Source organism: Rousettus aegyptiacus, unplaced genomic scaffold (assembly GCF_014176215.1).
Source record: "Rousettus aegyptiacus isolate mRouAeg1 unplaced genomic scaffold, mRouAeg1.p scaffold_m13_p_2, whole genome shotgun sequence".
In the NCBI taxonomy this organism is placed as follows: Eukaryota; Metazoa; Chordata; class Mammalia; order Chiroptera; family Pteropodidae; genus Rousettus; species Rousettus aegyptiacus.
The window spans coordinates 165392249-165419101 of record NW_023416295.1 but is presented as its reverse complement, the minus strand read 5'-3'; the positions used below and the strand labels follow the sequence as shown (position 1 = coordinate 165419101).

Genomic DNA, 26853 nt, shown 5'->3' with positions numbered 1-26853 from the left:
CTGCGTGCTTGGTGTATCTGGAAGGGCCCGGATATTGGGATCTTGGGTTTAAGTGTTTGGGGTGAGATTTGGGCTGGGTACCGTTTAGTCTGACTTGCCTTGTGTGTGTTTAGGGAAGCTCACTGGGATGCTAGCTAAGAGATTGCGTGATGCTTCATTCCCAGCACTAACCCTGGTCCTCTGGCTGGTCCAGGCATGTGTCTGATAGCTGCCCAGTGAAGACGGAAAGGTAGTACTCGCTGGTTAAATGACATCCTGTCTGTGTGAGAGGTGGAGTGTGTGTGCGTGTGTGTGCGTGTGTGTGTGTGCACGCGTGCGCGTGCGCATGCAGGTGCTTGTAGCCATGTGTGTGGATGCTTTTACCCACACGTGCATTAAAGGGTCAGAGGCTTTTCTAAACCGTCTGAGCCCCAGCGGGAGGCACCAAGACCATGTCCAGTTCCCTGATATGATTCAAGACCGGCTCTTCCAAGCGGGGGCCCCCATGAGTGAGGTGGGCCGAGTGTTAAGAGAAAATGGGGGTGATGAGGACAGTGACAGATGGAAGAGAAAGGCTTGGCCCGTCCAGGTGATTCCTGGCCTGGGGGAAAACAGCTCTGGGGTTTCCAGCTCTTTAAAATTTTATCTGCAGAAAATCTGGGTGGTTAGCTGTCATCTACCAGTTTCGATTGTTAGTGATTAAGTGGAAAAAAAAAAAATTAACACATGAAAAGCCAACAAAAATAACTCTACACCATCTGAGGGCCAGATTTGACCTGTAGCCACCAGTTTGCACCTTCTGCTTTAAGATCATTAATATTTTATAGAGTCCCTTCCTTAAGGTACAAAACGGATAGAAATGCAAAGCTTAATGCCATCAAGGTATAACTCTGGAGTGACAGTGAGATCTACTTTTTACTGCATACATTTTTGTTATGTTTGAATTTTTTATATTAAGCATGTCGTCTTAGTGGTAAATAGAACAGAAATCTGGAAAAACAAAATTGGATAAATGTTAAATATACTTCGGGGCCGTGAATCCTTTCTTTTGTGATGACAAGACTATAACGCACAGCTCGTCCTCTTCCTTTACCTGTTTGAATCACCGACCACAGTGTTGCTACCCGGGGTGATGTCGTGCCCCACCCCCCCAGGCTACATCCGGCAGTGTCTGTAGGCCTTCCTGATTGTCACAATGCAGGTGGCAATGGGGGTGGCACTACTGGCATCTAGTGGGTAGAGGCCAGGGATGCTGCTAAACAGCTACAGCGCACAGGACAACTCCCCACAACAAAGGATTCTCCAGGCCCACAATGTGGCAGAGACACCCCTGTGTACTTAAGGGACGCACAAACTCGTGGACCTGGGACGTTATCTGAAAGGTTAAGGGGCAACCGATACCAGACACTATTTCGTATGCACGCTGAAGCTACTCAGTGGTTTGCTAACATTTTTACTCCCTCTCTGCAGAAATGAGAGGTAACAGTGAGAGCGGACGGTTACGCCGCCACTTCTCGACAGATCCTCTGGGGCGCTGTTCTGTGGGTTTATCCTCCTTTGTGATGACTTAGCAGGAGTTAGCGCACAGGACGCGGGACACATACCTGGCAAAGATGATTTAGTGATGTTTGCCGCCTCAGAATTTGGGAAAACCGTCTTGACACTGCAAGAGGAAAAGAGTTTGAAATATTTTCAGGCTTTACGATCCTATGTTGGAGTGTCCAGGGGCAGAACTTTTAAAAGTAGCTTTCTTACAAAGTAGCTTTCTTATTTGCCTAAATCTGTCTCGCTTCTCTGACCACATGTTAGGTGCCCACTGGCAAAACCCTGCATTTGACTCTTTGTTCTCCCATTTGGACGACTATTTCCTAGAACGCTGATATTTAGGGTACACATATTTCAGAGTCACCCCCACGCCACACTGGCAGATGTGAGAAATTGTAGTGTCAATCGACCGTGAATAAAAGCAATTATTTACTTGTCTTTCACTTCGCTAATTGCAAGCTCAATCACTTCTCCCCATAACTAACTGCAGGAAGCAAGTGCAAGCTTTGAAGAAGGCCCTTTAGAAAATAATCTAATAGGAAACCCCGATGGAGCCTCAGTGCTGTATGGTGCTGGGGGTCGCTCCTCAGATGGGACCCAGGGCTGCGCCTTGAACGTGGCTTTGCGTTCATAACCTGTCAATTTTATCACATGAGCTCCAAGACCTCTTTGCGTGTTTCGATGATCCTGTTTCTTAGCGGACGTGATTCGAAGTGGGGTGACCTTGTATCTATGGATTTCTAAGCAGACAAATCAGGTGTCTGCCTAAGGTCTTCATTCTTACAGAGTCATTTTGGGGGGAGGGTGTGTGTTTCCACTCCTTGCACATTCCCGAGGTGTACCCCAAGGCTCCCTGGGAAGAGTGGGTGTCTCCAGGGACCCACAGGTGGATGGTCCGAGAGAAAGCTCCATGCTGCTAACTTTCAGCAGGTTTGCTTTGTCAGCATAATTAAAATGAGCGCAGGCATTCCTCTCATTAATTTCTCAACTGATGAAGAAAGTCAGAAATGTCCCTCGGATTATTGTAACTTGTCCTCAGAGCCAGCCTGGCTTGAAAAATAGGGCGCAGGGTGGAGGATTGGGGTGGGGGAACAGATGAACTTCTAATTTTCCAGGCCAATCAATCGTTAATCCATCTCCTTAATTACTTTTTCTTTAACTTTGTGATGTGGAATTTAGTGCTCGTGAAAAGAAAAGAACTGAGAACCGTGAAATAAAGCGGGCTTTATCAATAGGTGATGGGCACCGCAGGCGGCCTCAGAGCCCCTGAATGGGCTCCCTTTGCCTGTGGAGAGAGGGTAATTTGATCTCCTTCATTTTCCTCACTGGGCACTGATTTGGGGCAAGAATGGCAAGCTGTATTCAAATGGGGCTTCGAGAAACATATACCTTAAAACTTTGTTTTGCTTAGAATCATTTCGACTTTCGTTGAACAGCACGTGAGTCTTCCTACAAGGACGGACACAGGGACACAGGGATGCAGGGAGACAGGACCGGTTTGCTCAGGCAGAACTAACTCTGGGGAACGGAAGGAGACGCCCGGCAGAGAAACGAGTCCCAGTCCCCGTACGAGAAATATTAACTTGGCTTCCTCGTTAGGCGGGGGATCAAATATGTGAACACAGCCCCGCAGCTGTTTCCTGCCTCCTGCTCCCGCTGCTTTGTGGGCACGAGCTTCGGAGGGGGGTCAGACAGACTGGAGTTTGACTCCCCGCCCGTAGTTACTGGCCATGTGGCGGCTTCGGGAATGTTTCTCTGCCTCGCGGAGCCTCATCTGCAGATGAGCCAGGCTGTTTCCGACATCACTGAGGCAACGTGAGGATCGAATGAGGTGAGAAGTATGGTGGTGATGAGGAGAAACTTAGGGGTTGACAGACAGACTTGCGAGCAAATCCCACCTCTGCTACTTAACTCGGTCTCAAAGCCCCACTTCCTTTTCTGTAGAAGGAGGTATGCCGCTTGGCAATAAACGTTTTGTGAAGATTAAATAAGTTAATGTATAGAAAGCACTAAGCATAATACTTGGTGCTTTATAGTAACGAACAGTAAATGGTGGCTATTGTTATTATTTTATTAACAACCTGTGTGAGCTGTTTGGCACTCTGCCCTCAAACTCAGTACTTACGTTCAAACTTGATGTTTCGCAAATTTTCTGGAAGGTCATGGAGAGCCACTTTTAGCCACTCGTCCAGCTGCTTGGCAAACTTCCGGATCACCTGAGTTAAGCTGGAATGAGAAATGATGCATTTAAGCGCCTCCCGCGTTGCCCCGGTCGGTCCTTCCCATCGGCCCTACAGGATTTTATTTCCCCTAATGGTGTTTTGGCTGCAACCAATAGGTGCCACTCACAGAGCGACTTCGGAGACAGGGCTGGCAGCCCAGGCCCTGTGGGGAGCTGCTGGGTCTGAGAAGGACACGAAGAGAATGTGCTCCGGGGCCAGCGCTGGCCGGCAGGAAGACACCACGTGCGCGAGCGTGGAGAACAGCCCGCGGCACGGCTCGGTGGCACCCGGAACACTTCCTGCCGGCAAAACTCCATCCTTCGTGTTTTCCGAAGAGCCTCGTGTGAGGGGTCGAGGACAGTGGGCAGCGGGCCCGAGCGCGCCGGTTGGTAATTGGCCTCTGCCCTTCGTGCTCCCCAGTCGTGTCTGAAACCCTCGGCTGGACAGGAACCGTGACAGTGTACCACCGAGCCTGCCCACCCGGCCCGGGCCTCGGCTTACCCAGCTGCTTGCTGCTCGGCGGGAACTGGAAAGCAACGGTGTGTTTTTAAGTGGGCACACAACCCCGATGTGGAACTTGAAACCATATCAGATTTGGAGAGTCGAGGACTCTTTGGGGTCAGGCGGTCGGAGGGGGTTAGCGGGGTGAAAGGTCAGGGGGCCGCAGCAGGTTACAATATGAGATGGGAATTTGGAGCTGAGGAGACACTACTAAATTCCATTTCCGGGGTGTCCTACTCAGCCCTAGATCCAGCGTCCTCCATGAAGGCCTCCTCAGTCCGGCCAGCCACAGGGACTTCTCCCCATGTTGACACTCACACCATCCTTGCCTGCCACCAACGCTGCCTACCCTGCCCCGGCTCAGTCCTCCGCTGACTCTCCCGTCATGAACTTCTACCTCTCTGGGCGATCCGACCCTGCTCCTCCGCTCACTCATTCTTTCTTTTCCATTATGAATCCCATCCTTCTCCATGGCCCTCATACCTCCAGTTCCCCCTCTCCCCCCCATCCGCCAGCAGGTGGTGTCACCTCCTACTTCTCAGGGAAGACGACTGAAAAGCAAGAGCTTCATCAGCATTCCATTCCCTTCCTGCCTCGAATGGAGCCAGCCCCCCCCCTGTTTCATCCCCTCCTGTCTCCTCGGGAACCTTACATGTCCTTTCTCCTGCCTGTCCCACCCTTTCATCTCTCCTGGACCACACCTCTCATCGCTTTAAAGCATTCGAGAATGGTTCACCTTAAAAACAAAAACGCGCTCTGATTTCCTCAGTCCTCGAGCTATCACCCTCTGTCTTCCACTTCGCAGACGTGCTTCTTCAAAGGGATTAGACAGAATCTCTCTGTCTCCTTTTCTGCACCTCCCGTTCACCCCTGACTTCATTCCCGTTCCTTGGTCTAAACGGCTCTCGGCCAGGCAGCAGCCTCCGTCCGTGACACAAACCCAGTGAGCCAGTTTTGGTTCTCATCTCGCTCGACACCTGGGCAGCGTTCGGCCATTCGCCCTGGCTCCTTTGGGAAACGTTTGCTTCCCTTGGCATTTGTGACCCCTCCATCTTCCAGCTACTCCTCCTCCGTCACCTGGCTCAGCCCCTTCTACCTGGCCATTATGTCGTCTGGTTCTTCCAAGTCTAGTCCCGGGCCCTCTCTTATCACTCTTTAGTCCTTCCTTGGATAGTTTCTCCATGCCCACAGCTTCGGTCACCATCTACACTCACTTTTATAACTCTGGAGAGGTCTTCAGAATTCCACCTGCCTAGAGGACCCCTCCCCATTCAGGAGTCCCAAAGGCACGTCGAACCCAGCACGTCCAAACTGAACTCCTCACCCATCAGACCTGGTTCTCTTCTTGTGTTCCCCGTTTCCTTGTGAACTCTTCTTCCCACAAAGTTTCGTTTTTAACTTTTTTAATTATTAAAATTTTCAAATATGCCCCAGGATAGAGAGAACAGTATAATAAACCTCCAAATATCCTGGACCCAGCTTCGATAATTAGCAACATTTTGCCATTTTATCACGTGCCATTCTTTTCTGGCGTGTTTTAAGAAAATTCAAGATTTCGTTTCATTCCAAAATCTTAGAATGCATTTCCAACGTGCGTTTAAATATGCATATGTCCACACACACACACACACACACACACACACACACCACACACACTTAAAACCACCATACCATTAGTATACCTAACAGAATGAACAATTCTTTAATATTATCTAACGCCCAATACATACTCAGATTTCTCTATTTCTCTCAAAGACATCTTTTAGTTTGTTTGAATCAGGGTCCAAACGAGGTCTACAAATTGCATAGAACAGGTAACACTGCCTTGTCCTGCTCCTTCAGCCTTTTAAAACGTTCTGTTCCGTGCCACCGGTTTATTGGCAACATCGTGTCATTTGTTCTGCAGGATGTCCCACGTTCCGATTTGGCTGGTTTCTTTCCTGTAGTGCCGTTTATCCTGTTCGTCTATCCTGTGTGCTCCCCATGATGTGGCAGTTAGGTCTAAAGACTTGATTAAATTTGTTGCAATGTTTGAGGCAGGAAAACTTTGTAAGTGGCCGCTGTGCTGCTCACTGCGTCATTGTGAGGCTCGAACGTCTGGTTCCTCTTTCAGTGTGGCCAGTTTTGAGACTCTCTCCCCATTACCAGGTCGTGCAGAGTTTATCCCCGAGTTACCTCTCGCCCTCATCCAGTTTTCCTCCTTTTCTCCATACTCCAGGCTGTCACCATCCTTCACCGAGGCCACTACAGTGGCTTCCACAGTGTCCCCAAGCCCTGCTCACCCTCCCACCTCCACCCCGTCATGACGGGGATTTTGCCCAAACACTTGCAATCCTGATCTGTTTCACTTTCTGGTTACAATTCAAGACGTTTTCATTATTCTTAGGGTCAAAATCAAAATCCTCACGGTGACCCCAAAGGCTCGCGCTCTGGCCCTGCCGTCCTCCCCAGCCTCACCTTGCATCTTCTCCCATCACCCACATTTCAGCCCCCCACCCCCCACCCAGCCTCTGCCCGGTTCTCTGCCTGGTTCTTGGCCACCGTGGGGCCTCTGTGCTTGGCGGCTTCCTTTCATCCAGGAAAATCCCACCCCTCTCTACCTACTCAGCAACTCATCCATCTGATCTCAGATCAGGAAAACCTTCGCTGAAGCCCCCAGCGATCCCTCTGCAAGGGGCCTGTACTGTGACGCTTGCTAACTATACACTAACTTGTGAGATTATCTGATTAATGTCCACTTCCCACTGGACTTATGCTCCATTAGGAGGGCAGGGACTATGTCTATTTTTCTTATCAGTGTATCCTCGGCACCTAGCATAGTGCCAGACACCTAGGAGGCACATAAGTAATGTTTGTTAAGTGAGATGAGTGGGTGACTCTCCATCCCCAGTTGGATAGACCTCAGATATCTTTCCCACAAGGCACTACCCAAATTATCCCCCCCTGATCCCCATGGCACCAGCGTCCTTTCTGTTTTCCCGGGCCCTTGCCATCCTCAGCAGGGCCTCTGTACTTGCTGCTCCCTCCGCCTGGGAATTTGTGCCCCAGGTAGCAGCGTGGCTCTCTTCCTTACCAACTTCAAAAGTTGGTTCAAGGGTTGACGACAGTATTTGAAATTGCCGATCTCCCCCCTCTCTCAGCTCCCTCCACTAATCTCAACACTCGTGATCCTGCCGCATGTTTTAAAATGATTACTTTGGCTTATGGTATGAAAATCAACTACAGGAGGACAAGGACAGAGCAGAGAGATCTGGTCAGAGGTTACTGCAAGGGTCTGAGCAAGAGAGAGGCCTGGGTGAGGGCGGTAACAGCGGAAATACCGTGCTATCGTCAGATTAAATTATTTTGAAGGCAGAGCCAACGGGATTTCCCGGCGAGCGGATGGGAGCCTATGAGGAGAGAATGGAGTCAAGTAAGTCCTTCTGGAAGAAAAGGGATTGTGCACCGCCCGTGCCCAGCACAGTGCCTGAGCCACGGGCGGTGCCTGATCAATGCTGAAGACTGAGTGGGCCAAAAGTACTGCGGTGTGTAATGAAGCAAAGGCTCAAAACAGTATCAGTTATTAGCACACTGGACCCAACTTCTTCTTTTTTTTTAATGAAATCGTTAAATATATTTGTATAGGAGCTTCCAAATACTAAAACGTAATGATTCTGGTGCAATCGCTTTAAAAGATCTAAACGGGGCATCTATTTCATAGGCATCATACCTTTGCCACAATCAGTGAGGACTCCAGAAATTTTTAGTTTCATTAAACATACTTCATGTTAAAGCTAAAAAAAAAAAAAGAGTTCACCGGTCTAGGTGAGATGATACATAAAACACACAGGGATGTTATTCATAAAACATCCAAGCTTCCTATTTAAAATTTTTGCTCACTGGTTTCATGAGGAGTGCTCTAGATGCTCCAAAATAATTTGTATCAATGGGCACAAATTTCATTCCTTCCTTCGCAATATATACAATATGTGATGGAATTATTAAAAGTTACCGGAACAGGAACGGATGTTACAAAACAAGAAAAACATAACAATGGAATGCCAAAGGAAAACGACGCACGTGCGTGGTGCTGCGCAGGCAAGCCCAAGCTTGAGAAAACTGAGTTTCAGCAGCGGAATTAAAAAATCGTTAACCTGCTTTTACAATCTCATCTGTAAAGCATGCCCAAAGACCTGTGAAAAGACTTTCTTACATTACGTCCATTTTGGCTAACTCAGTGGCACAATTCAAAAGTGAAAAAATTAAAGATTTCTCTTTTGTGCAGAAAAGTCCTTAATAAACCCAAGGGATGCTTTTCATGAGCTACAAACTGAACCCCAGTTTTGCATGCAATAGCTGTTGATTTGGCTTAATTGGATCACACGCCAACATTTGCCATATAGTTAAGGGGTGGCAGAGGCGGGCTAACAAAAAAGGTCACCAGGACAACGAAACATTTCAGTTTGAAAGCAGTCACTGTTTATTAACTGACCAGATTGCAAAAATAACCATAACATATACCTTAGCTCATCCTTATAATAAGCCTGTCGATCTGGTCTCACCTGTTGCCAGCATCGCCCCATGTACAAAACAGGTGGTCTTTATCTTCATTCCACCTCAGGAGAGGGTAATGTGAAGGGCCGCCAGAAGCTGGTTGCTCCTTTGAAGCATCTTCCATAGGTATAGATCTCGTGGATCAGATCCTCCATGCAGGGGATGCCATATTTACCAAGAGACTGAGCAATTAATTGTAGCGTTATCCGTCAAGGCAGTTGGCTTTTTGTTGATTTTGCCATGACCATGCTTGTAGATGAAATCACTTACAGAACTTCAGGTTTGAGTACCTCCATGCAATATATGGCCCCACCATCCTGAGCATGTTAATCAAAGCCTTGCTGAGCTTAACAAGGTGCCATTGAAGATCTGGCGAAGGCAAGAAGGTACAGCACCTTTCAAACCTTGGGGCTCATGCCACTGATGCCTCTGATCCTGATGACACATGCCAGTTTGGGTTCTGCAGGTACGTAGAAGTAGCCAGCTGTTCTCACCATCCTAGCCATTCGAACCTCGGTCTGCACATCTGCCTACATTCTTTGTGCTGGTGCTTAACTTCTTCATAGATAAGTTTCCTCCCTGCCTTTCAAAGGATCTTTCAGGCAAACTTCTCTCCCAGGCGCTTCATCTTCAGTTCTGTGAAATTCCTTCGCTTTTTCTTAAGGGTTTCTGACACAGCAGGAACCTCCTTCTTCTCTTCTGCACCCTCCATGGTTCTGGCCAGGAAAGAGTTGGATCCAACTCCTAAGTGAGAAGATGCCTCAGGATATTTGGCTGCTCTTGACAGAGGTCAACATGTAGAGAAGTGCCTGGAAAGGCCGTCCTATGGCTGCTGGACCATCAGGGAGGGTGGGCTTGCCATTCTGTGTGTGTGACACATTGCCCGGAAGGAATTATTTGATGCTGGAATGGGGGAGCTGGCCTTTGTCCAGAAGCTGGAAGTAAGTAGCAGGACCATTGACGGGGCCTTTCACGCAATTGTTTGATTTTATAAGCTAAGGAAAAGCGAGGAGGGATTCAGCCTGGAAAGGATTCTATTTAGGGACTCAGACACTGGGCTACTGGGAGTAATCTGAACATTCAAGCTGCCCTGGTGTTGAATGAGCAGGTGAGGAGCTGGCCTCCCAATCACCTGGTCTAAGAGATGTTTCCCAGCCCGCTCCACCTTCCTGCATCAGCAGATGGTGCTGAGAGCATCACCTTGCTTCTTGATATGCTCTCTTTCCATGGTGAGCAAAGACCCTGTGGTCTGACCCTTTTCTCTGCTGACTTATCTGCATCTCCTTCCTCAACTCTCCCTTATCCATCTTACTCCCAGGCCGGCGCTCCCAGGGTCTGCCCTGCACTTCTGCTGACACACTTTCTCCTCCCTTTTGTGCAGACATCTGTGGCTGCAGCTTCAGCCCTTTTCCTGTGACCTTTTGCATGTCCATTCCACACATCCAACCCCCTGAATGACCTCCAGCAGTGATGCTGGTACAACAGCAACAGTGGTGATGACAGCAGCTACCTTTTAATGAGTGCAACGTGACAAGCTGAGCACTTCACACATTTTCTCATTTAATCCTCACTAACAAGGAGGTATAAGGAGAGAGGTGAGAAGCCGAGGCTCAGAGAAGTTATTTTATTTGCTCAAGGAGATGCAGCAAGTAAGTCAGAGAGCCAAGATTCAAGCCCGGGTCTGTCCGGCTCCAAAGCCTGGGGTTCACCACTGTCATTTTACCGCAGCCTCACATGGTAAATATCCAAACTGCGCATGCACTTCTAGATGCCTTGTAACTGCTCATCTCCAGACCAGGGCCTTCTGCTGCTTTTCTGTTAGGGAAACTGCTATTGCTTTCGCGCATCTCAGTCTTCCTTTTGCTTTGCTAATATCTTATCCTCCCTGCCCAGCTCCTCCCCCACTCCAAACATGCTTTCTTACTTCTGCTACACCAATCATTACTAACGGCCACTGTGCCAGGGTCACTTGGGAAGTCACGGGCAGTACTCCGAGCTTGTGAAGCTCCTTCTAAGGGTGTGTATACTCTTACTGATCCCTCAGGAGGTACCTTCTCAGTAAAATGGAGGTAGAGATTTAGCCATTGTCTAATTCACTTGATCAACGCCCTATTAAGAATCTAGTAATTCAATCCCTAAAGGGGTCCTTCTATATACATATACATATATATACACACATATATATATTTTGTATATGTATGGGCATATACATATGATTATAAAAATAATCTTAATACAGAGCCAACTACAGCATACAGATATCAATAGCTTTCATATATAGAGATAGTCATCAGTCAAAAGACATGGAGGAAAAGACTGCATTTATAATAGCAACAAAAGTAATATACGTAATCAATTAATTTAACTTTAAAAAATATCTGATTTATGTTTTTTAAATTTACAATATTCCTAAAGCTCATGAAATTGAAGATAAGAATAAATGGCAAGACAAACCTCGTTCTTTGTTAGGAATTCTTCATATGGTAGAGATGTTATTCTCCCTAAACTGACCTGTAAGTGTAATGTAATCCCAATAAAACTACATATATATGTTATGTATGTGCGCATATATATATATATATATATTTAAATAGACAAACTGATGCTAAAGCAATTCATATGGAAAAATAAGTGACAATATCAGGAAAATTGTGAAAAGAAAAAAAATTAAAATATGTGTAAAAGCACAAAACTTCAAACAGAATGATACTGTAACGTGAATATATAGAAATATACTATAGTATAGTATAGGAAGTCTAGAAATAGTCTCAAATGCATATAAAATTTACTATATAAAAAAGGAAGCATCTCGAATCTGTGAAGAAATGATGGAATAATTAACATATGGCATTGGGACAAGAGGATAGTTTCTGGGAAAGATAGGGAAGCCACACTTTCTATCTTATACCAGGATGCATTCTGAAATGAACAAAAATTCTAAAGTAAAAAATTAAACCATAACGTTAGTGGGAGAAATGATGGGAAAATTACTTTATAATTGGAGCGAAGAAGACTTTTAACACTATGATACAAAATCCAGAAGCCATAACAACCAGGACTGATAGATTCAACGGCACACATATATTTCCTGCATGGCAGAAACAGAAGAACAAGAAAATATTTGCAACTCTTATTACAAATAACTGGTTAATATCCCTCATAAACAAAGAGCTTCTAAAAATCAATGAGAAAAACATCAACTACCAAGTAGTCGAAGGCTAAGAACACAGAGTTCACGGTAAAGAAAATAGACATCACTCTGAAAGATATGAAGAGATATTCAATTTCATTCATAATAAGAGAAGGTAAAAGTCCACTAAGAAAAGTTTAAGTCGCATATCTTGGAACCGGGAATTCATCCCTCTGGAAATATACCCTGCACATATACTCCATGTAGTAGGATGAATGGTGGTCCCCCACCAAAATATGTCCACCCAGAACCCGTGGAGGTGGTCTTATTTGGAAAAAAAAAAAAAAAAAGAACTTTGCAAATGTGATTAAAGCAAGGATCTTGAGATGAGATCTTGAACTCACTGGGTGGGACTTAAGTCTGATGATAAGCGTCCTTATAAGAGACCGCTGGACACAGACTGGGAGTCAGTGTGAAGACGGAGGCAGAGACCGGAGCATCTACAAGCCAAGGAACCCTACGGACTGGCCGCAGCCGCCAGGCGGCGGGAGAGAGGCAGAGGACAGACCTTCCTGCACAGTCTCTGGAAGGAACCGACCCTGCCAACACCTGGGTCTCGGACTCCTGGCCTTCGGGACTGTGAGGGAACGCACTTCTGTTGTGTTAAGCCACCCAGTCTGTGGCACCTGGTTACTGCAGTCCTGGGAAACTAACGTGCTGTGCCACGTGATAGTTAACACGTTATTTGTCACAGCATTGTTTGCAGTAGGACAAGACTGGAAATGTCAAGACAACCGGTTAAATTCGGTACAGTGGTACAGTATGCAGGTGTAAAAAAAAAAAAAAAAGGGAGAATAAAGCTCTGTATAGACCGATGTGCAATGCTCTCTGTAACAGTCCCAACAGGAAGCAGATGCCACTTGAAACAGAAGAGTTTATTTACAAGGGGCGAGTCATAAACGTGTAGGCAGACTTAGAGGAACCCACAGGGAGAGTGCTTCAACCTGGGGTTACGGTCAGGGGGCTGTCACCCACCTCCACGCCCAAAGGACAGCCTGGAAGGCAGCAGGGCCCTGTGGAGGGACCCGGCCAGCCTGAGGCACCTCACAGCACAGGGAGGGAGGCGGAGAGTTAAGCTCCGGACTTCAGTCTGGCCCCCCTCCCTGATCTCGCTTCTGCCCTCCGTTGGCTGATCCCAGGGGAGAGCCAGGGGGGAAAGGGAGCCCCGTGAGGCAGAGGGTGGCATGGGGCACAGTGGGGAGTGTGTCTGCGGGGCCACAGAAGTTGTCCGGCATGACTTCCAAGGTGTTTTTTTTTTAAAATCAAAGTACAGAACATTATATACAGCATGTCGCCATTTCAGTAAGAAAGAAAAAAACTATATTATACGCAGTGGTTACATGTGCCTAGCCAATCTGGACAAACCCGCAAGAAAATGATTATACTTGATGCGCTGGGGAGGGGATGTGGGTGTCTGGGGGACGAGGAGGTCGGGGCGGGGGCACTTTTCACTGTATACCGTGTTATACCTTTTGACTTCTGAACCATATACATGGTTCCAAATGTTCCAATTTCTATTTATATTCAAAAATATAAAATTTAATTTTTAGAAGTCCAACATTAATGGTCTTTGCGAGGGAGGCCCCCGGACAGTACGTGATTAGATTCAGGAACAGGAGAAGCAGGAACGAGAAATACTGGGGACCAACCCTGAGGAGAGGTGACAAGAAGCGCGCCCACCTGTCGGGTAATGCCTGCAGCACGGTGGGCATCAGCACTCCGGAGATAGCTTTGTAGAGGATGGAGTCACACACGCCGACGATGTTCACCACCGTGGAGGAGCCCAGCACGGGCAGCATGTGGGGCGGCATTCCTTGCCAAAAGTGCAGGAGGAAACTTTGAACCTGTACCGGCCCACAGAGAGGAGAAGAACCATGAGGTCACACAGCGCCCACCCAGCAGAGCCTTGGGGCTCAGCCATGGCCAACCCTGTCTGTCATGCTGTTAGCTGCTTCCCCTGCCACGGCAGAGGCCACCCCAGCCCGCTGTGGCTGAGGAGGCCCCCGGTCCTCCTGTCCCAAGTCTTCCCCCTGTGGATCCATGTGGCATGCCCACTGCTGGAGGACCACTCGGCCTGGCAGCCTGGGGTCTATTCTGCACTGGGAGTAACATATTAACCCATCTGCGCCTTCATGCTCACTGTGCTCTCGGAGGAGTTTAAGGAAGGGGAGGTGGGACGTGGCTTTTAGAAAGCCCAGAGCACTAGAGCTCACTCTTCTCTGGGCCCGCTGGTGCCCCGGGGGCCCCTGGGTGTTCTGGAAAGGAAGGGAATGGTGCATGAGTTGCCAGTAAGAGGAATGCGTCTGGAAGGGAGGAGAGTAGGTACCACAGACAGAAGTCTCCTGATCCAGACTTGTGCACTAAAAACTGGATAAAGTGCAAGGGCCTCTTGATATCCAAATTCATCCTTTTTCCCAAAGAGCCCTGGCCAGTTGGTGCCATTGTGGGATTCTAGGTGTTGATACCTAGCTATGTGGGCACGCCAACCCCAAACCACAAGCACAGGACAGACATATATATAGTAGGCGCTCAGACATGGACTTGTTGTTATTAATGTGATCGTCACAGGAACTCCGCTGTGCTGTTGATGAACAAACGACAGAGTGAATGGCCACAGCGGACAGCCAACCCCCTGATGGCCTCCTGAACCTGTGTCTGTTGGTGTGTGGTCTGCAGGGGAGGGAGAGAGCAGGGTAGGGGGCGGAGCGATGGAACAAGAGAAGGGGAGTAAAGGGAAATAAAGTGGTTAACTGGTGTATATAACAACATTTAAAAATATCTAGACGTCAGCCAGCATTGACGAGCGGCTCATCTTAAAGTCAGGGATTAACTGAAGTTTTGTGAATTCTCATGGGCTCAACTTGGTTCCTGGACTGTGTATTCTTCTTTCTCCCACAGACGGACACTCTTAAACCCCCCACCTATAGCATCACCCACATTCCTGGTTCCCCATACCAACTCTGATCCAGTGAAGGAGATAATTTAGTATTTGACCCTAGTCAAATGCTATGGAGGTAGAATTATTATTGGCCTTAGCTTCATTTACTGAGTGCCTACTATATGCCGGGAACCTTGCATAGGTACTCTCATTTAATACTACAGCTGAGAATTGTTACTCCCGTTTTGCAGAGACATTTGTCCAAAGCCAGATAGAAAGTCAGAGAAGGGATGACATAGAACCCATGTCTGCCTGTCTTCCCAACAGTCAGTCCCGTGGATAGTTTGTTCTTCACGTGGTAACTGTGCTTCTGTCCTCTTCCTGAGACCTGTCTCTCTCCTCAAACTGCTGCCCGCTTTCCAGTTTTCTGCCCCTGCCCTGGTGACATGAAGTGTCCTGCAGGCCCCTCTGAGAAGTAGGGTCTTGCTTTCCTCTAATCAGGCTCCACCCCTGAGCCCAGCCTGGTGACCTGAGCTCAGCTCAGCCCGCCTGGACTCCCCAGTATACGTATGGGATGGGAGGCTCGGGGGATGAGGAATGGGGAGAAAAGCGTGCCCCCCTGACTTCTGATGGGGAAAATGGTCATTGTCAAAAGCATGACCAAAGTGATGAATGAAGTCGGGTTTGTAAATTGTGAAACTCAAGTCACAGCTGTGTTAATTCCACAAGGGTGATAATGCTGTGAAGTGTTCATCCAGATTGAAAATTAAAACAAAGAAAATCCAAGTGAGTGGAGGTTGCTTTCCAGGGTTCCAATCCTGGCCCCACTACCAACTCTGGGTGTAATATCTCTACACTCCAGTTTCTTCACATGTGCGATGGGAATAAAAGTAGAATTTAATGCATAGGTTTTGGTAAAGATTAGCTTATTACCATTAGCATGGAGGCACTACCACTTCCAGGACCAAAAAATCAGTGTACTGCCCTAAGCATTTCAGACGCCCTTGCCTAAGTTTCTGAGTGTCACCCAGCCAGAATCCCACTGTGGCTCTGCTCACCTGTCAAGGCTCCTGTTCTGCCATTGGGACACCTGGTGGCTAACTGTCAGTCTGGCTGGGCCTGGAGATGGCCATACTCTAGGACAAGGTGCTCTGCTGTCCCCTCGTCCCAGCTTATCCCTGGGCATTGGCCTCGGGCTGGGTCCTGGACCGCTCTGCCTGCCTTTCCAGCTCTGAGTAGGAAACTGCCCCATTGATTCCTTCTGAATGTGTTTGTCCTTCTAGGCTTTCATTGCATGCAACCCTTCTCTCTCTCTCTCTCTCTCTCTCTCTCTCTCTCTCTCTCTCTCTCTCTCTCTCTCTCTCTCTCATTCACTCACTCTAGCTCTCAGTCTAGCTCTCACTTGTTTTGAGCAGTCAGTTTCTAGCAGAAATTCTGAAAAGATCAGCCGCTGTGTACAGTAAAACAAATCTGTGGAAAATCAATGTCTTTAGCAGGCATCTGCCTGTTTCAAGCCTGTTCAAGAGGCACAGGGAGCCCTGCTCAGTCCTCAGTCTGTGGAGCAGCCTTTGAAGAGGGCGTGTTATCCAGTTTTGACCTCCCCTCCTACTCTCTGCGTTTTAGACCATTTAATGTCCTACGGCACTGGTTCCTTGGAGTGAGAAGACGAAGGAAGGAGGGAGAACAGTGTAGAGCGTGATGGCTGACACCCGGGAGTCAGATGTGAGGTGGACAAACGTGGTGTTCACGTCAGGAGGTGGAGCCGGCAGGACCTCCCGACAGACTGAATGTGGAAGGTGAGGGAAAGAAGAGAATCGGGGCTTACGGCTGGAGCAGCTGGGTTGGGGGTCTGGTCATCGAAGACTTAGAAAACACATCTGGGGCAGAAAATTAGTGCTCTGGTTGGGCCATGTTAAGTTAGATGTCGAGTCCATCGAATTCGGAGCTCAGGACCAAATGTATGAATTGTCAGCTTTTACAAAATGGAGATGATGATGTCTTCCTATTATTAGGATGAAGTCAGATAACTTATTTAAAATGCCCGGCATCATGGAGGCATTTAACAAATAAAAACTTATTAGATAGAAGGAAGAAGCTCTTAACTCTTTGCAAGCATAAGTGGTAAAATAATGCAGATGCAAAAATGATTGAAAAATGATTATATAAAGTAAGTTTCCTGGATTTTCTATTTCGGTCTCCTACTGGTGGGATTTAATAGACACGTGGACCAGACCTTGAAAATGGAAGGTAGCCAGCACACAGGCACCGAAGTGGATAAGCCTCAGGAAAAGACTGAATCCAAACTATAGGAAAGCTTTCCTTCAGGTTTTCTGAATCCATAATTCTGGGTATAATGATATCCTGGCAAAACTGCCTTCCTAGTAGGCCAGTTGGGCAGGATGAGGCTCACTAATTAGATCAAAGAAAAGGCGATCCCAACTGCTGCTCACACAGAAGATCTGTAACCTGAGGATGGTAATGGCGCCTGGTTACCAGGATCTCTGTGAGGGTTCAGCGAGCTAATGTGTATCCAGAGCATCCAGAAGGCCTGGCACGTAGTAGGAGCTTGTGCAATAGAAGCTAGTGTTGTCGACAGTATTTTAACACAGCGTATTTGCAACTCCGCACTTGTCGACCTACCTCATCAAAGTTGGCTCTTATCACGGTGTCCAGTATTCTCTGACAGTGTGTTCTGTACATCATAATAAAGGTAGAAACCTGTGGGGGGTGGGGAGGGATCAACGATAAAGGCACACGTTAATACGCATTACTGCTGCCCTTGGAATTTCAATTTTCAAGTTGTTTATTCCCCGTCGAGGGGGCGGAGCCCGCCTGACACCTGCTCATCCTGACAGAGCCCAGGGAGACTCACCTCCAGGAGGTGATTTCCTCTGCCCCTCAGCTCCCTCCTCTGGGATCCCCCAGCACCCGAGTGTGTCCCCTCACAGCACTCACCCCTGGGATGGAAAACAACAGGTTCCTCTCCCTGGCCCCACTCTCCACCCCCTGAAACTGTGGGCTCTGGGAACATAAAATGGCGTGTTAGTCATGCCTGTGCATCCAGCATTTAGCACGGTGCCTGGCACACAGCAGAGTTCAGTAGGGCTTCTTGCATTAAATTCTCATCAGCTGAGAGAGACTGAAAAGGTGATACCCAGTGTGTATTTCTAAGAAGAGGCGATTTTGCCAAAATCACAAAAGAAAGACATTTGGAAATTCTCTAGAATCTGCTTAGCAGGAGAATTTTATCTCCAGCTTCCTTTCTCCAAGGATTGTAAAGCTGTGGTATGGAAGTTTGTTGAGGGGTGGGGGAAAAAAAAGCAAATTTGAGAAAAAAAATAATGATTTATCTAGTTCTTAGATTGAAAGCATTCTCTACAGCTATTCTTTGTTTCAAAACGTGGATGTGTACGTGTTTAACATACACTTCGTGTGCTGGTACGAGCATCCAGCCCCTGCTTGACTGTGAGCTTCCTGAGGGCAGGACTCAGGGCTCATTCATCGCTGTACCCCAGCTCCCAGTGCCACCTGTGGACCACAGGAGCTCAGCACCTGCTGGCACACGGGCTGCATCAGGACGGGTGCCTTAGAGATGTGATAACCTGGGGAAAAGTCCCCAAATTCATGCTTCTGATGATTTCCTCCAAACACCCTATGATCCGAACTCCTTGAGTCCCTATACTTATAAAATCTTCTTTGTCTGAAGGATCACGATTTCACCCTATCCTCTGCAGCACATGGGAAAATAAACTTTATCCTATCAAAAAGAAATCTAGAGGAGAGGGGTTCTTCCTTCGTGAAATAAGAAAGTATAGCATCATAGAGGGATAGGAAGGGCAGTAAGTAGGTAAACAGGTAGATTAGATAGGTAGACAGATAAACTTTTTATTTTAGAACAGTATTGGCTTTGTAGGACAGTTGTGAAGATAGTACAGGGACTTCCCACATACCTTACATCTAGTTACTGTTAACATATTAGTATGGTACCTTTGTCATAAGTGGTTAACCAATACTGATACATTATTAACTAAAATCCGTACTTGATTCAGATTTCTAGCTGCATATTTTCAAACTCACCATTCTGCAATTAGTTGTGTGCATGCACGTGTGCGTGTGTGTGCGCATGCGCGTCTGTGAGTGTAAAAGAAAGAGAGAAATCCCCCGCGCCCAGTAACACTTCAGACACGGTCACCTTCTCCTCGGGCAGACTGGCTGGTAGATTTAAATCTTTGACATTTGGGAACTCTGGCAGCAACGTTCCAAGTTTGGATCGGGGTGAATATGCCACCGTCTGTTTGCTCACTTCTTTCTTGCCTGTCTCGCTCACCCAGGCGGCTCCTTTCTTGGAATACATCACATCATAATACTGTGAGTTCTCCTTCACCGCAATGCCGTAGTAATGGTACCTGGGCCACAAACAGAGAGACATCCACATGCACCATTATCAGGTGGGGTTTCCTGGACAGGGGTTGCCCAAGGCCAATGATGACTAGGCCTGTCCTCCCTGGGCTGGAAGAGTTAACTCTCCTCTAAGGCTCTATATCTCGGAAGTCTAGAATTAAACCAAAGTTCCATGTTGCCAGCCATCAATCAGGCAGGTAAAATTAACCATAATTGCCTCCTACAGAAAATGTTAAGTCAAATACTTTGCAAAGTACGGGGATGAAAAAATTTCCACTTGTACTTAATATCTGATATCTAGCCAGTGTGATCTACAGGTATTGCACTTGAATCTCCTCTTCTTGGGGGGGGGGGACCCCAAGAGGCAGGGTATGTTTATGATGGCGAACTTTACCACCAACACCACAAATTCATTTGGCCTGTTTTTCTTAGGCAATAAAAGGTAGTTTTAAAGAATCGTTATCTTTAAAAAAAATAATTTCAGTGTTTCCGTTGATGCTGAATGTAAAACAAAAACCAGAACTTTTTATTAACTCGAAATGGGCTTAATAATAGCAATATCATTAACTAAGACTAAGGAAGGATAGAGGCTGCATTTTATTCGGATTTTAGCTTCAATCTGTTGAGCACCTGCCATGTGCTAGGCTCTTTTTGCAAAGTGTTTTATGTATATTAATTTGTAAAATAATACTGTGAAATGGGGATTATTAAGGTCTTTTTTATGGATGAGAAAATGGAGGCAAGAAAGCTTAACTTGCTCGAGGTTATAGCTGTTTAGAATACATGTTCTCGCACGCGGGTCTAACAGCGGTACTACAAACTTTGATATTCGTCAGAGTCATTATGGGTCATAATGAAAACACAGATTCCTCGGCCCCAGGTCTACTGATTCAGAGCATGCGGATGGGGCCCAGGGCTCAGCACTGAAACAGGCTCCACAAGTAATTCTGATGCACGTCAGTTCAAGATGGACCAGCCTGCTGGATAAGCACCTGCATTATATTCCTGGCTCTATGGTCCCTAATCATTGGACTGTCATTATCTACTACTGTAAACGGGGTGCCCTCCCCTACCCTCCTTTCCTCCTGGTACCATCACAGCGGCTCACAAGATGCCAAGTGCTTTACACACATCACCTTATTTCATCTCACAAAATCCCTGTGAGGCTGGAACAAATTATTATCTCCGTTTTACAGACTAGGGAACTAAGGCCCAGAGATTAAGTAATACATCCAAGATCACCCGGTAAGTGGTAGAGGCAGGATTCGAACCTCCAAAGTGCTTTTAACCACTTAGCCAGTGATTCTCAAACTTTGCTAATAGTAAGAATCACCTACTGAACATATTAAAATACAGACTCCTGGGTCCTGCCCCCAAAGATTCTGGTTTGGTAGGTCCAGAGTAGACTGTTACAATAACACAGCAAGACTACTGTAAGTAACTCTTGGACCTCACTTTCAGAAACACAGTACAACATATTAACTCTTCTTTCCTACTCATGGAGAGATGGTTGGTGACCGTCACAGCCCGATACAAATGAGGAAGCATTTTGAGTTACGGGAGAGGCTTCACAGGGAGGGGAGAGACAAGCACATGTAACCTTCCCTCCCCTGCCCTCCTTGCCTCCTGGTACCATTCTGTGATATTTCTGCTTAGTGGGCATCTCTCCTCTATCTGAATACATCCGGGGATGAGGAACTCAGAGCCTCCGAAGGTAGCCCAGCTCATTTTGGGTCGGTACAGTTATCGGAAAGTTCTCTCTGTGTTGAGCTGATCTCTGTCTCCTGTGTCTTCTACTTTCCAACTGTCATAACTGCCTTTCCAACTCGAAGTCAGTCCTGCGGGAGGGGGGAGGGGTAGGGAGGGGTTCCGTGTGCCCCAGAAGCGCCCTTCAGGTGGGAAGGCAGTCATGACAGTCTCCCTAACTTTACCAAGTTCCCCTTTATAATTCCTCATCAAGATCATCATAACAGTTCAGATCAGACCTTTTCTTGGGTTTTCAGAGTGTAGATTGCTAAAATCCACAACTACAGGAAGCTATTGCTCTGATCTTAGTTTTCCTCTCTCAGCTTCGTAGGCACGTCAACACACTCTCCACCAGCCCCTCCCCCCAGCGTCTTCTGTCCAGGTAAATTTGTTGAGGGATTTTCTTTCTATAAGGCCCAACAGCGGGTTGGAGACTAGAGTTTCTGGTTACCTATGATTGGTTGGAGGTGTGACCAGCCTTGGAGGGTTCTTATAGAGAGGAAAGAGGGAAATTGATTACATGGAATTTTTAAGGAAATATTACCCAATATGCCAACCTCTAGGTTAAAGAAAAACAAAGACAAATGAACGAACAAAAAACAGGTGTGTCGCATGTGCGACCAGAAGGAGACTTTCTCCAAGTTTATACAGGATGAGAAAACTTTGTTCTATCATTACTATCTTTACTATCTATTTCTACTCATCTTAGAAATGGGCAACTATGTTTTGGAGGAAGTGTCTCTCCAGAGACTATGAGTGGGAGAAAAAATCATTCGTTTCCACGCATTCGGCCTTCTTCCATCCATCCACTTATCTGTGCAGCCAACACTGTGACTCACCCATTGTGTGCCAACTACTGTGCTTACCAGCAACCAAGAAAGGAAGAATCTGGCTTTCGTCCCCTGTACTCTTACCAAGGCCGAAAACCTCATTTTAAAACGGATACTGGAATTGCTCAGTATGAAACAAGCTTTATTCTTCAGAGTAGTCACCTTAGAAAACTATGAGAAATTTATTCCAGAATGTCCCTGGCTAAACACTTTCCTTTATGTCTCTTTGGAAATCGCCCCCCAGAGCTTCCGAGTGACACACAAATAATGTGTCTCGGTATTTTCAGAACTTTCCCCCAAAAAAGGTTTTTCCTAGTTTGATCCTCTACTTTCTTTACCTATCTTGACTCCAAAGATAAACCCGCCCCGGGAAGATGGGAGCATGCTGTTCAGGGACAGGAGGAGTGAGTGGGCGGCCCCGGACATGCCGCTTCCGAATCACCCTTAGTGACACGTCTTAAAGTCTTCTGTGGTCTATTTTTTAAAAAATAAAAAAAATTCAGTATTTTACAAGTTGTCGACAGGTGCTGACCTGCTACTCAGCTGGTCAAAATGTTCGGAAATGCCGTATAATAAGGCACCCCCTAGTGAACTCCCCGTGTACATTAGCATAATAAAGGTTCTGAGAAGTCCTGCATTAAGGAGCCTGTTTAACTCAGTGCTAGACAAACTCACATGGCCACCAGACCTTTGTCATGGAACACCTAAGAGTGTCCCACAATTTTTTAAATGCCCTTCTAGGCAAGTCTTACAAATCCAGATATTTAGACACCTGGGAGGTGTCTCCGTAGGCTCCTCACTCCTCAGGTCACCTCTTCAGAAAGGCCTTCCAGGACGAGGCTTTCTCAACCAGGCCACTCCCCTTTTGTTACTCCGCGCAGCCCTTTGTCACAATCTGATTGTCTTTCTTCTGTCTTCCCCACCAGAACGTATGCTCCGTGAGGACAGTGACTTGGTTACTCCTGTGTCCCCAGCACTTAGCACCATATTACCTGACAGATAGGAAGTGTGAGGCAAAGATCGGTAGCTTGGTGGGAGTGGGAAGCACTATGCCCTGGGCAGCACGGTACGGCTGAGCCTCCCCTCCCCATCTCCCTCTCAGAGCTTAGGCCGGGCTGCTCCGTCGGCTGGCTGGATACTATGAGAGCAGCGTGCTGCTCAGTGAAACAATCCAAAACACCTGGAGATTGTCCAAGAAGCTCCAAGGTGCCCCTTTAAATGATGCTTCAGACAATTTTACAAAAGCCCGTAAAGGCAGGGTAGCATGAATTCGGATTCCTTAAAGCAGCTGGGCCAGATGGCCCTGGGCTTTAGATGTCCTCTCTCTCAGGGGTCCTGGGAGAGATGGCGGGCTGTCTACCGCTCCTCTGTGCTCTGGCCAGGCACGGAGTTCCTGCCAGGCCTGCAGACAGAGCTCAGGGTGAAAGGCCTGGGGTGAAAGGCCTGGGGTCCAGGTCTCTGCAGGCGAGGGGCTTCGGTGCTTACTTGGACTGTCCTCGGGTCCCGAGTCTTCTGGTGGTCAGCTGAGGAAACTGCTGCCTTATGATCTGCAAGTCAACACGAGAATCCGTTACGCGTCGGGAGAAGCTGGGGAGCACAGAGACTGCACTGAACGGCAGTCTAAAGAAGTGGGGAGAGCGTATATCCTTGGTGGCATTGGCTCATTAGGAGCCTGTCGGGCCCCCGAGAAGATGCCTGGCCTCAGGAACATGGGAGGGGGCCGTCGGATGATCGTGGGGCTCATTTGGTGGCTCTAAGCTTCACCCCTCTTACTCATAACATCAGGGAGAGTACCTGTTGATCCAGAACTTGTCACTCCCTGCTTGAAGCCCTCCAATGGCATCCATCACCCCTGGGAACTAAAGCCCACCCCCAGCCTCTGTACCCTGTCCCTGCTAACCTCCTGACCTTCATTCTCACCCTTACTCACTGGGTCCCAGACACGATAGCTTCCCCCCACCCCCGCCCCCAGACCTGGAAATACAACCCGACTTGCTCCCCACTGGGGGCCTCGGTACTGCCCGTTCCTCTGCCTGGAATGCACTCACACCTGCATCTTCACAAGACTGGCTCCTTCCCTCTCAACGGGCTGGCCTCTGAGGGAGGTGCCTCCGCCCAGCGACCTCCTCTGATGAGCCAGTGCGGAGTCGCACAGCGGCCCCTCAGTATCACGTGGCCCAGCTCTATGTCTTCTTCCCACTTAGCGCTCGGACGGGAGCTTGCTGGCTTACTCTCGGAGTGCTGTTTCCTCTTGCCTCCCTCACCTGAACGGAGGCTGCATAAGGGCAGGGACCTGGCACACGTGAAGAGCTCAATCCTCTTCTGAGGAATGGAGGAACAAGCCCCTCCCCCTGCCCCTGAGGCTGTCGTTTACTCATCTGCAGAGTGGAGGATGCTAACTGCTGTTGCCCAGGACGACCACACACATTTGCCAGAAACCCTGAAGGAGGGGCCGTGTGCCCAGGTGAAAACACAACTAAACGGCCTCCTCGTCCTTGGTGTTGACAGAGCTGAGGTCTGTGGAGAGGGCAGGGGAGCGCAGGTCCTTGGGCAATGGCTTTTGGAACTAGACTGCCTGGATTAGATCCAAGCTCAGCCTGTAGTGAGTCAAGAGCCCCTGGGCCAGGTTTTATAACATTCAAATGATTCAGTTTCCTCCTTTATAAAATGGGAATGATAATAACCCCTACTTCAGGGAAATTTTGTAATGAGCTGAGCTGACGAGTAAACACACATAAATAATTTGCAACAGTGCCTGGCAGTTAGTAATGGTTCGATAAATGTGACCCACTGTTACCGCTGATCGTCCTGAGGATGCATTCCCTTTTACTTCCAGGGACTTTTCCCTGAGGTCCAACCAAATTCTGCCCGACTCCCTTCCCTTCTAGTACAGCATGGAGCAGGCACACATGGTCAGAGAGTGCGAGGCTACACGCTGTCCTCCCTAGTGCTCATCGACCATGGGTAGGGCATGAACACTGAGCACTTTCTCAGAGGTGGGGATGAATCTCCGTCGGTCCATTCACACCCTCCCCTCTTCCATCCACAGATACTCTCATTGCCTGGTTTGCTCATTCATTCAACGAACTTATACTGTGACCCTACTAGCTGTTTGAACTTGGACAAAGTTTAACCTCTCTGTGCCTTACACTCCTCCTCCGACGTCTGGGGACTCAGGGGTTTACGTAGTCCTCCCCTAATCAGAGGGATAGATGATGGTGGCTTCAACTAAATTGGCATCGGCGGGATGCAAAGACGTGGACGAGTTAGAGAGAAGCTGAGCATCTGGAATGGGCAGTGTGAAGGATGACCCTGTCTGTACGTTAGGAAGCTAACCCGTCTCCAGTGTGGAGAATGGATGGGGTAGTAAACGTTGCATTCCTCACAAGGATAGTCAGAGAATCTAAGGAAACAACATTGTGATACCACTTTGGGAAGTAAAAAGGGCTTCTAAAATGCCATCTCATAGTGATGATACAGAGGAAAGTGATGCGATCATTCTCAGAGTTCTCTAATGGTATCACTTTTGTTGGTACCGTATCCCTGGTTTCTTTAACCCTAACTCCTGTAAGCTAAGGACGTGGGCTTCCCACTTTGTCTATGTCCCTCTCAAATGGCTGTGACCCGAGGAAAATAATATATTTGACCCCAGGATCTGACCCCAGGTGTCAGCGACAGGGCAAAGCGCTCTGTCCTGTTATGCAGTCTGAGACCACACCAGGGTCTCATGGCCTCCTCACCTCAGGCCACTAATATTAACCTCTGGCCAAATATGCCTTCCAGGCCTTCGTTATGTGACTGGTGTCAGAGCCAAGATTTGAAGCAGCTGTTCACACAGGCACAATAATGAACAGATACAAATGTGCCAAAAGAGATTGAGGGAAAATACTAGAAGCATAAAAATAGGGCCAGGGTGTGTGTGGGGGGAGTGGGGGGGGGGGGTTCTTCACATTGGTAAAAAGTGGGTTGATTTGAGTTCTGAGTTTCCTACGTACCCAAGCAAAGATGATAATTCAATAAAGTTACAAGTGTCCCAGCATCCATAAGATAAACACATTCTAGTTGATGAAGAAAAGCAGAAATTTTCCTATATTTCCATCTGAGAAATTTCTCCTATGCAAACGGGTTCCACAGGAAGGTACCATGTTTAATGCTCTGATATTAGCATACCATTTGAAAATAATACTATCAAGTGCTGTCACAGCTGTGGTAAACTGAAATATTTATTGCGGGTAATGTCGTTTATTAATGCAACCCTTCCCATAATTATTTTTATAATAAAAAATATTCATACACTTTGATTTATTAATTCCAAGGAAATAATCTAAAATTAAAAAAAGTTATGTGCAGGGCTACTAATGAGAGTGAAAAATTGGAAAAAAATAAATGTCCAGTGATAGGGAACTGGCTAAATAAATGATTATATATGTACGCAATAAGATATTATATAGGCATTAAAAATGATGGTAACAAAAACTATGTCACAACACAGAAAATGCTTATGACAATGTTATATGAAATAGCAGACCTCAAACTACATTTATGCTATGGTTATAGCTTATGTTTACACAAATATAGGAACCGAAAGGAAATGGGGAAAAATAAAAATGGATGTTTATTAGGGTAGTCGAATTGTGAGTAAAACAAAAGGGTTTCGTATAACATTTGTATAAAAAATCAACTTTTTTTTTGCAACTAGAAGAGGATTTTCTTACTAGAAAGAGTCCTAATTGACAAAGGAGTTTCAAGCTAATCTTGAAAGCAGCACCAAAAATATACCGGAATGTTATAGTGGTTGTTTTTCTTTCTTTTTCTTTTTTAAAAAATAAATCTTTCCCTATTCCCTAAAAACAATATGTAGATAATTTTAAGGAGCACTATTGTTTTTTCTGTTGTTGTTATTGCTAAGTTTTATTACTACCTGATTGAAGAGAGTGGGCAAAGTTCTGAAATCTTTCTAAGTGTTTGTCCCAATGGCGTCCCACATAACGTGCACAGAGCCCTGGGCTAAGGTACTGGGGACCACAG

At 47.1% G+C, this 26853-nt stretch overlaps 1 protein-coding gene and 1 pseudogene across 3 annotated transcripts in view; both read right to left on the bottom strand.

Moving 5' to 3' along the window:
• The window catches only part of RFX4 (regulatory factor X4), a 137764-nt gene that overhangs the window by 41654 nt on the left and 69257 nt on the right, over window positions 1-26853 (bottom strand). For 2 of the 3 annotated variants that reach the window (XM_016148069.2, XM_016148070.2), the window contains exons 5-10: window positions 23311-23372; window positions 19041-19254; window positions 17489-17566; window positions 13651-13814; window positions 3650-3750; window positions 1584-1642 (exon numbers count right to left, since the gene is read on the bottom strand). In XM_016148069.2, the coding sequence (XP_016003555.2) occupies window positions 1584-1642; window positions 3650-3750; window positions 13651-13814; window positions 17489-17566; window positions 19041-19254; window positions 23311-23372 (678 nt within the window). Of the gene's footprint in view, window positions 1-1583; window positions 1643-3649; window positions 3751-13650; window positions 13815-17488; window positions 17567-19040; window positions 19255-20882; window positions 21355-23310; window positions 23373-26853 lie in introns of those variants that run through there. The other variant, XM_016148072.2, reaches the window with a different exon arrangement.
• Window positions 8749-9527, bottom strand: LOC118613763 (annotated as a pseudogene).